Source organism: Struthio camelus, chromosome 11, assembly GCF_040807025.1.
Source record: "Struthio camelus isolate bStrCam1 chromosome 11, bStrCam1.hap1, whole genome shotgun sequence".
Lineage (NCBI taxonomy): Eukaryota > Metazoa > Chordata > Aves > Struthioniformes > Struthionidae > Struthio > Struthio camelus.
The window spans coordinates 17,032,812-17,042,515 of record NC_090952.1 but is presented as its reverse complement, the minus strand read 5'-3'; the positions used below and the strand labels follow the sequence as shown (position 1 = coordinate 17,042,515).

Below are 9,704 nucleotides of genomic sequence, written 5' to 3'. Positions count from 1 at the left end.
CCCCCCCCACCTTGTCTTATGTCTTGGCCCCTGGAACAAGAGAAGGGGGTCAGTTATTCTCAATGCTCTAGTGATTTGAATGGTGTTCTGTAACTTCCTTCCCTCTCCTGCTGCCCCTAAGGGGGTGGGGCAGGGGCCTTCGAGAAGACGAAAGGCGGCTGGAGCCCCTCCCGCTCCCAAGGGCCAATGGAGCTATTTCGCTACTTAAATGAGTGTGGGTCGTAACTTATTTGCAAGGGGCTCGACTACGAAGCGACCCGGGTGGCCGAGGTGGGGCCGGCGCCCTCAGGGCGGGGCCTTGCGCACTACGCGTCCCGGCAGCCCCCGCGGCAGCCACCTCCCGCCGCCGGGCGGAGCGCCGCTCGCGGGCGCTGCTGGGAGTTGGAGGCCCGGCCGGGCGGCAGCTAAGGGCCGCCGGGGGGCCGCGGCCATGCGGAGGTGAGCGGGGCCGGGGCGGGGGGCGTGTGGGGCCACAGGGATGCTGAGGGGTGCGTTGGAGACGCGAGTGCTGTGGAGCTGTAGGAGTGTCGTGGGGGGCTGTGAGGCCGTAGGGGTGCCGTGGGGTAGGTAGATGGGGGGCTGTGGGGCCATAGGGTGGGTGCCGGGATGCCATGGGGTGCGTACATAAGGGATGCGGGTGCCGTGGGGCATGCGACCTGCGCGTGGGGGAGACAGCGAGGGGATGCCTTGCGTGCACGGGGCGCAGGGCTCCCGGCGCCTGCCCCACGGGGCTGCTCCCGGCTGGCGTTGTGCAACCCTGTGCCCCACGGTCCCCGCGGCGCTGGGCTGCCCTCGGGCTGCCCCTTCGCTCGGCCGCCCGGCGAGCTCAAGGCCCCTGTGAGATGAGCGGGACGGCAGGGCCGGCCATGGCAAAACCCTCTTACTTCTGCTCTCGCGGGCCAGGGCTGACCCTCTGACAGCTGATGCTACCTCAGAACCCAAAAGGGATAAAACTGCTGTGTTTTATTAGCGTGAAACTCTTACTATGGTCCAAGGAGTCACTAAATGCCTAATGGGGCATGTAATTTCTGCAGGTTTCTTGATGTGTTTGAAACTTATGTTTTGCGGGGAAGGAGGTGAAAAATAAAACTCTTCAGGTGTGCTGTGGTCAGTCCTTCCAGCCAGCTCGTTCTTCAAAGGCAGATTTTGCCTGTCCTCAGTATGGGAGCGCAGGCAGCTGAGGGCTTCCGCAGTGCTGTTTGCCCCGGCCACGCGCTGTGCCATCCCTGTCCTCTGCGTTTGCATAGCCCCTTGCCCAAAGCTATCAGAGGAAAAATAAGGAAGAGGCCTAAAACACAAAGCCTCTTACTTAACAGAAAACTCAGATAAGATTGGTGTGTTAGACAAACACTTCTCTATCTTCAGACGTAGCCTGTGCTTTCACTGAAAGAAGTTTCTGGTTCTGAAGGTGGCAAAGAAAACTTTTATGTGAAACTGGGCTGCTTGCTGGCATCTTGTCTGATGCCTGCCTCCCTTTCTAGTTTTGAGACAGCTTGAAATAGCTACCCGGGAGAGGTATAGGTTTCCCCTATCATCCCAACAAAAGGTTGATCGGAGATCTTGCTAACAGTGTGATTCTGCATCGCTGAAATTTTCGGCAGAAACGTATGGTGCCTCCAGAAATGTGGGAGGATGGTCTCTGAGAGAGGAAGCAGCTGGTCCCTCCAGCCCCGTGATGAGACACGAAAGTGCTCCTTCCAGGGTGTGTTTCGTACTGGGTGACAAGCAGGAGGCGGTATCTGTGCATGGAACTAGGTGTCCCTAGGAAGGGCAAACTGAACTTTGTATATGTGCATATGCTGCTAAAATTCCCAAGTTCTTTTCTTCTTGTTCATAGTTTTGTTGTTTCTTTTTTTCTTTTTTGAGTTACATGAAACTAGGCAATATTTATTTAGATAATACAAAACTACCTTCCAGAAATAAAAATGACAAGATTGTATGTGTAATTAAAAAAGAAAAAAGAGAGGAAAAAAAATCACCTTCCCTGAGGTATTTCTGAAGTTCTCAAAATAGTCCCAAATCTGTATGCTTTGCTAGTTAATGTTAGTGGCAGGTTTTTTGGTCAAGCTAGTTATGGTTCCTTGTGCACTAAAGGTAGTGGACTGTAAGTGTTTTTTTCTACTGCCTTATTTACCACCTCTGTGTTGCCTTTGTGTGCCCCAGGGTCAACACCAGCCTGTCCAACGATGATCTCCTCGTGGAAGACTTGGAGACAGAAGGAGAGAGGCAGCTGAAGAGCCTCCTTCACCACCAGCTCGATACCAGTATTTCCATCGAACAGTAAGTCCTGATCTGGCCAGCAGAGCCCGGGGCACTGGGGCTGGGGCCTTCTAACCAGGAAGATGGTTCATGCAGTGAGTCATGTAAGCCAAAACAGCTGCACAAATCCTGCTTCCTTTATAGTATCTTTTGCCTGGACATTACAAGTGGGAGATAAGCACTCTGGATCTTCTGGGACAAATGCCAGCAGCAATTTATTTTGACCTAGTAGGCCACTTACCGGAGAGAAAAGCAGACTTAGGCAGGGGCTCAGGCAGGGGTCTGGGGAGTGTGCCTGGGTTGTGTTTCAGAAACAATCTCTGCCTAGTTTGGGCAGGACAAATAGTGGCTGGGTGGGAGAAGCCGGCCCCTTCCCACTCCCCCTGTTTCTCAGCATGAAGGAGTTTCTGCTGTTGTATTGCTTTGGGTTACAGGTGCAAATCGAAGCGGAGATGCTTTGCCCCTGCAGCTTTTTACAAGCCTTTTGGGGAAGAGGCCGCGGGGGCTTTGACCTTGTCACAGTTCCAGGCCCTGCAGGAGAGCGACAAGGAAACTGCTTCTCTCCGGGAACTTGGGCTCTCGGACTCGGAGATTCTGCTCTGGAAGAACCGGGCTTCAACAGAGAAGGTGAGACGCGTTCTATTCTGTGACCTGTACCTGTTCAAGTTTCTTCAACCTCATAGCCTGCAGTACCTTTATAGAAAATTCAAGTGCTGTGTAATCCCTCTAGTAAAGAGCAACCACTCCATGTGATCTCTTGCCTTTAGACCAGCAGGGTAAGACATTTTTTCTGGCCTGTTTTCTTTGGTTAAAGAGTCTGTGCAGAAAGCTGTAATGGACAGGAAAGGTGATCCTTGGGAGCTGACTGTTTTCCTGCCTCTGTCACAGAGCGCCTTGATGACCTTGAGCAAATCATTTCACCTGTTTATCCCTGAAAGGAGGAATTAAAATCTGGAGGAGGGGAAGGAGGAAACATTTCAAAGCACCAAAACCTCCTTTCTGTGTTCTGACACTTCCCTGGATCCCATGGCAGGCTTGGGATAGCTGTTTGTAAGGAAGTTTGCACGTGCTCCTCAGGGGCTTGCAGATTCTTCAGGGAACAATAGAAGTAGCAGTGCAGAGCTGCTTGACCAAGTACGTCACTGCGATGACATACTCCTCTTGGGGTGCAGTTTGCAGCAAAGCAGTGCCAAAGCAGGCTGGGGAAGCAGCTTCCCCCTTTCGCTTCCTTTACCCATTCCTTTCAAGTTCCAGAGACAAGGGCTGTTGGGGTCATTCTGTGTCAAGTGCTCTGGAGTGTCTTTCTCTTAATTAGGCAAAGCAGAAGGTACAAAACAGGACTTGAGCTGACCCTTGGCTTCCCTCCAACTCAGCCTCCTCTTGCTGAGCAGTAGCTGTGTGTGGAAGGAAGCAGTAAGTCAGTGGTAATCATGGGTTTGCCTCTCTTCAACTGAAGTCATTACTTCAGTATTTAAATGCAAACCCAGCCCTGGTGTAGCCTGCATTCAGGCTTGGGTTAAGGAGGGGGGTGGTGTTCCTTTTGAAGAGAAAATTAATGCCAACAGCACAATCTGTTAAATTTGGTACAAAATCAGTCCAGGGATATTTAGAAATAAAAATTAGAATGGCAAACACTATTCTGGAAGAAAAAGTCAGTGACCTTAGGGTATATTTCCTGCAGCTCGTGAGAGGAGAATAATATTTAGAGAGATAGCTCAAGTCTAGCAGAGATGTGCAACTTTGTATATGGAGGGCCTCAAGTGAAATATTCCATCAAGGAGGAATCAGCTGAGACAAAGAGGACTCCGGATTGCCTGTGGAGCTCTCAGCAAGGGATCAGTGCAGGCTTATCTTATTTTCAGCTGCTGAATTGCAGCTCTATTGAAAACAAGGTGTGACAAATGATTTCCCAGAACTGCTTTTCCACATAAACAGCCCTTTGTGCTCCAGGGAAGCTGTAAAATGGTGAATAGAAGCAGGGCAGATGTAGGGCAATGCAAAGAGGAGGGAAGGGAGAGATACCATTGGGAAAATCTCTGTTAGACTCTGATCTATGGAGGGAGAAAGCCTGATTTCTTGCCTGAGGCAGAGGGATCTGCCAGAGTCTGAGAAAAGAAAATCCACCTACAGCCCTAGACAACGTGTTCTCTGGATTCTGATAAAGATCCATGGGGAAAAGCAGAAATGCCCTTCAGATGCTTCCTGGCTGCACCCACTCCAGAGTTGGAGGATGTGAAGTTTGACTCCTAGCCAGGCCTCTGAAGGGAGGCATGTGCTGCCTCTGAGCAGAGCTGTGCCTGTCTTCCAGGGTTCAGGGCTGGGAGCGGCCCCTGAGGCCACACAGGACCGACTCCATGCCATCCAGGAGAAGATGGAAGAGCGTCAGCGCATACTCTCCCTACCCCAGAGGTTTGCTGGCAGCAAGCAGCTGAGCCGGAGGGAGATGGAGATTGAAAATGCGCTCTTTCAGGGAACAGACCGTCATTCCTTCCTCCGGGCACTCTACCACCAAGGTACGTGGGCCTGAGGCTGTTCCTGCCTTTGCTCCGGCAGGGAGAGCTGAGGTACGTGGGAGTGCAACACATTTCTGTCTGGCCTTCTGCCCCTGATGAAGACATCATTCTGTTTTAGCGCTGTGTAGGAGGAGATATTTTCCTCTCTTGTATGAAACAGATAAACCCTTCAGAACCGCCCTGCCAGCCTCCGCTACATAGCCATCTCCATGCTTGGAGGGCTGTGGATCTCATTGACGTGTGCTGTGCGTAGTGCAGAGCCCAGCCCAGTACGTGGAGTAAGAGCCGATGTTACTCCATGTTGGAGAGCCTGGAGGTCCCCACTGAGGACAGAGCTGCACTGGGTGAAACAAGTGGCCTCTGAAGGGCTACAGGTTGTCCCTTCTGTGACTTAACAGCATTCTGACAAAAGTGGGAGGGAAGCAAAGGCACAGAGCAGGGAAAAAATAGGAGTGACTTGTTAAAGGCCCCCCAGTAAGTCAGTAGCAGAGGTGGAAACGGAGCCTGATTGCTGATTCCCAGGTGGGTGCTCTGTGCTTGGGATGACACCACCTCTCACCTCAGCAGTGCTCTCCCCTAGCCTGTGGTTTAATGTGACTTTTTGGATGGAGACTCTAGTGTTGTCCAGCGATGATGTAAACTGCTCCTTATGCTTTAGCTGGAGAACATGCAGAGGTGAAGTTCCTGCCTGAGACTGGTTTTGTGTATAAGACAGGGTTAAATAGCCGACAGGGTTAGGAAGAACTCCTAAAACACCGCTCTGTAAGGTACAGCTGACTCTAGCAGCCTCGGGTCCTTGCTCCCCCTTCTGGTGTCACGTCAATGTTGCTGCAACTAGGAAAACCAAGAGGCCTCAAAGTTGAGGTTGGTAAGCTGGGAGAGGCCCCTTTCATTTCTGTCTTCACTTCCATTAAATACAGTAAAGGACATATCATTGGTATATCCGTGATATGGACCTTCTTTAAATCCATGACTTTAACCTGAGGAAGTCCTGGAAGCAAAAAACCAAGTTAAATCAGCATGGTACATCCAGGTCATGCAGGAGGAGGAAGGTGTGGGGACGGAATTATTAGGCTGTGCTGAAATGTGGTTGCAGATAAGCTTAATGAGATCATCTGTAGAAAAATGAGCTCTGTACAAAGCACTGGTGAAGCTGCTCCTCTCTGCAGGTCTGTCCTGAGCTGGTATATCAACACTTGCTGGGTGCTGTTTATTTCCCTTCCTATTTTAAGTAATCTGCAGGTCCTGGATAGCAGGTGCATGGAGGTTTGCCTAAAACAAGGCTTCTCCTCTTTTGGGATCCTGTCTGTTTCTTCTTGAAGTCTTCATTTTCCAGGTTGTTGGTGGTAGTTACTTTATCGTGTTTCTCTGTGGCGGATTAGATGACACTCAGAAGAGGATAGCAAATGAAAAGGACCCCATGGTTCACCTGGAGACTGTTTATCAAGAGCTGCTGAGCAAGCAGTTGCCTGAGGAACTCCAGCCTACAAGGACTGATCCATGCTTGCCCCTTTCTGTGGCCCCAAAGCGGCCTGCGTTTGAGGAAACATCGCTTTCAGACCAGGGAGAGCAGGCAGAGCAGGAAGGAAGTCCCAGCCTGCCTGCAACAAAGCCCCACCCGCCCCCCTCAAGCCCTGTGACTATAAAAGACCCCGTGGAGTTTGTTCCAGAAGAGGAGATCTGCAAGAACCGGCTCTCAGAGGAAGAACTCCGGAGTATCCCCAGGTTTGCCTCCTACCATCCTGGAGAGCCCAGCAAGGTATGCTGAGATGTAACCAGGATGTGTTCATCCTCCCAGCTACCATGCGCTAAAGCCCTCTCATCAGGCAGATTCATCTTTGCTATTAAATGGCTGTTGTCTGGAGGGTGCCTGCTTGATCCTCCCTGCCAAGGGGAGCAGCCTCTGCTGTAGGAGAGAAGGGGCCCTTTGACCACAGCAGGAAGTCAGCCTGCCTGGCAAATAGCTGCACTTCAGACCCTGGTCCTTCCTGGCTCTGGGGGCTCTCTAGGCAAAATGTCCTCTGCCCATCTGGGCCTGAGTGAGACTGGCCAGGACTTTGTTCAAACTGTGCTTAACCGGTGCCTGGAGCTGGTGATGTTTTATAAATAACTAGAGCCATCAGCAAGTTGCACAGAGACAGCATGATGATGCTGACCAGTGCTGCCTGTCTCTGCACACCCACCTCCATCTTTCAAACTCCACTGTCAGTGTCAGGGGGAAGGATGAACTCTGGGGTGTCAGAGAGGCTGAACTAATTCATCGATGTGAGGTGCACAGGCTGGGACTGAGTTGCGTGGCTCAGGCCAGCTGACCCTCTCTCTTGGGAATAGGTGCTGTATTTGAAGAACTTGGGTCCTCGAGTGACGATGAAGGAGCTAGTGTCCTTGTTTGCTCGGTTCCAGAGGGAGAACAGCCCACCGGTCCAGTTTCGCCTGCTGAGTGGCCGGATGAGGGGTCAGGCTTTCATTACCTTCCCTGGTGAGTTGCTCCTTCGTGTCTCTCAGTTCTTTTCTGACTCCTGAAGGTGCCACCTCCACTCCACAGGGCACTGGGCTGGTGCAAGCCAATGCTCCATGGAGCAGGAGGTGAATTCAGTCCTTCGCCTTTGTATCATGTCAGCAGTCTTTCTCCTAGACTGAGAGATCCACCAAGACACAGGGGATGCAGTCTGTTATGTGCTGTATTCACCATCACTCTGGCTGGGCGATCCCAGCCCTGCACTTGATCGTGGTGCTGACCAAGGGTCTGTGAGGCAGTAGCGTCTGTGCCAACATCACGTGTGCCTGTGCCAGAACTTGCTGGGTTTGTGTTGGGGCTGGTGACCTGAGCCCATTTTACTCTCTTGTTGCAGATATTCAGGCAGCACAGAATGCTATGCAGCTGGTGAATGGGTACAATCTGCAGGGGAAGCCTCTGGTTATTGAATTTGGGAAAAGCAAGGGGCATTCATCAGAGGCCAACTCTGCCATCCCCTCTTCCTGTACTGGAGAGAACCCACCTGCCAAGTAAGGGATGGATAATCTGGGGACCTTGTGGATTTGCACAGGCCTTGGGAACGCCTTGGTCAGAACTGGGACGGTAAAGGACTGCTGCCAGGAGTTAACATACAGGTCTATAAATCTCAAAGTGGGGAAAGGCGAGAGCTAGGACTAGGCTCTTTGAGTGATGTGGGAAAGAGCTCCTTCCTAGCCTGAGCCAGCGGGGAAGGTCAGGGTGATGGGGTGAATGTGGCCTCTCCCAGTGTAGTGTGTGGCTTGACTCTGGTTTGAGGGCACCTGAGGATCTCTTTAAGTGTTGTGTGAGGATCAGAGCTGTGTTTGTGCCCTTCTGTATACAGTTCTAGCACTGTCTTTACTCTGTTAGGGTATACTGGCTTTTTCCTCCTGGTCTACAGTTCTGTATCTGCCTTCTCAGCCCTTTGTGGGAAGGAGGAAGAGAGGAAACCGTATGAATAAATGCATTTATATTGTGTTTTCTTAGTATGTGTTCATTTGCCTTTGTCCAGTGCAAGTCCTTCTTCTAGAACCAAGTGTACTGCATTTTTATGATGCAGGATTGTGTCTGGCCTCTGTGTTGGGAGCTGGAGTTCCTTACTGCTGTAGTGAGTGGTGAGGCTGCTGCCCATTCTCTGGCAGCAGCAGATACAGCCCTTTGTGAGAAGGGAGAAATGCTGCCCCTTTTCTTTCTTTCTGTCTTCTCAATATTGATCTCTAAAAGCCCTATAGCTTGGTAGCTCTCATAAGAAACCATTGCAACAGATGCCGTGGTTGATCTGATGACGTGTTTTAGCTCTCTTTGTGAACGAGGCAAGCTAATGTCATATGCTTCCCACATTTTTCTACCATTTCTGGGAGAGCAACATTCACGCTCTTGTTGAGGCTGATTGAGGGAACCAAGTCTTTCCCAACAGAATTGAGTTGCAGATTTCCTCTGCAATCTTAGATATAGCCATGCAGCGAAGAGACGAACGTTACCAAGAACAGCCATTTTTCTCCCTGATGCCATCTCCCCCTCCAGTGTGTTTGACTCCTTTTGCAATTACCCTCCTTGTAAATGCACAAGTTACGAAAAGCACAGATATGGATCTGGATGCTGGCCAAGGCTGCACAGTGCAAAGGCTTGATCTGCTGGGGAGGAGAGCATTCAGGTTTGGAGCAAACTGGAAAATCAAATCCCAGAAGAAAGGCTTTGGCTTTGCCCAGGCCTGACAGGCACTGAGCAAACCATCTTTGCCCTAGTGCTGGCACACTTTGCTCTTCAAAGTTTGGAGGCTCAAGAGCCATGTGGCATGCAAAACGCTTGGAGACTGTTTGGGACAGCGGCTTGTGGCCTGCGGAGCCGCTCTGTCCTGAGGAGCCGGCGTCGCCGCGGAGCCATTGTGCATCTCCGCGGGGACGGTTCTGTGGCCTCGCACCCCGGAGCGCAAACCCATGGCACACAGAGCCATCCACCATGGCCTTGCAGGAGGGCACACCTGTGCCACAGGTGGGTCCCCAGGGACTCTGTCGTTTCCTTCCCCCCGAAAGTTGTCCTGCCCCCTCTGGAGGGCAAAGCACCAGCCTCGAGCACGGGCATCTGGTTTTCAGCAAGCTCGCAGCCTGTGGAGAGGCTATGGCCTTGCAGCTGTGCCACCGAGCTCCGGCTGGGAGCTTGGCCAGGCCCTTTTTGCCCGGTACCTTTGGGGGTCCCCTCTGGGGCCGGCCTGACTCGCTGTGCACTCGCCAGCTGGGCCCTCTTCACCTGGGGCATGCGGGAGCGAGAGTGGCCCAGCTTGTGGGGCCGGGGCAGAGAGGTGGCCGCAGGGCAGCTTGGGGACGAGCCCAGGGACGGAGGGGGGGGACAGGGGGGGGGGGACAGACCTGGAGCTGAGCCCAGGGACGCAGGGACGGGCCTGGGGACGAGCCCTGATATGGGGGGACGAGCCTGGGGCC

At 52.3% G+C, this 9,704-nt stretch overlaps 1 protein-coding gene across 1 annotated transcript; it reads left to right on the top strand.

The window, feature by feature from the left end:
- Positions 1-342: 342 nt before the first annotated feature.
- RBM41 (RNA binding motif protein 41) lies at positions 343-8,244 on the top strand. Its single transcript, XM_068957725.1, has 7 exons — positions 343-438; positions 2,164-2,280; positions 2,694-2,886; positions 4,568-4,772; positions 6,155-6,531; positions 7,104-7,251; positions 7,625-8,244. The coding sequence occupies exons 1-7, from the start codon at positions 431-433 to the stop codon at positions 7,780-7,782; spliced, it is 1,206 nt and encodes a 401-aa protein (XP_068813826.1). The 5' UTR covers positions 343-430; the 3' UTR covers positions 7,783-8,244.
- The last annotated feature ends 1,460 nt before the right edge of the window (positions 8,245-9,704 follow it).

Excerpts from the sequence above, each read along its gene's own strand:
- RBM41 (XM_068957725.1), top strand. Across the intron at positions 4,773-6,154 it reads CCGGGCACTCTACCACCAAG|ATGACACTCAGAAGAGGATA; the intron begins GTACGTGGGCCT and ends GTGGCGGATTAG. Across the intron at positions 6,532-7,103 it reads ATCCTGGAGAGCCCAGCAAG|GTGCTGTATTTGAAGAACTT; the intron begins GTATGCTGAGAT and ends TCTTGGGAATAG.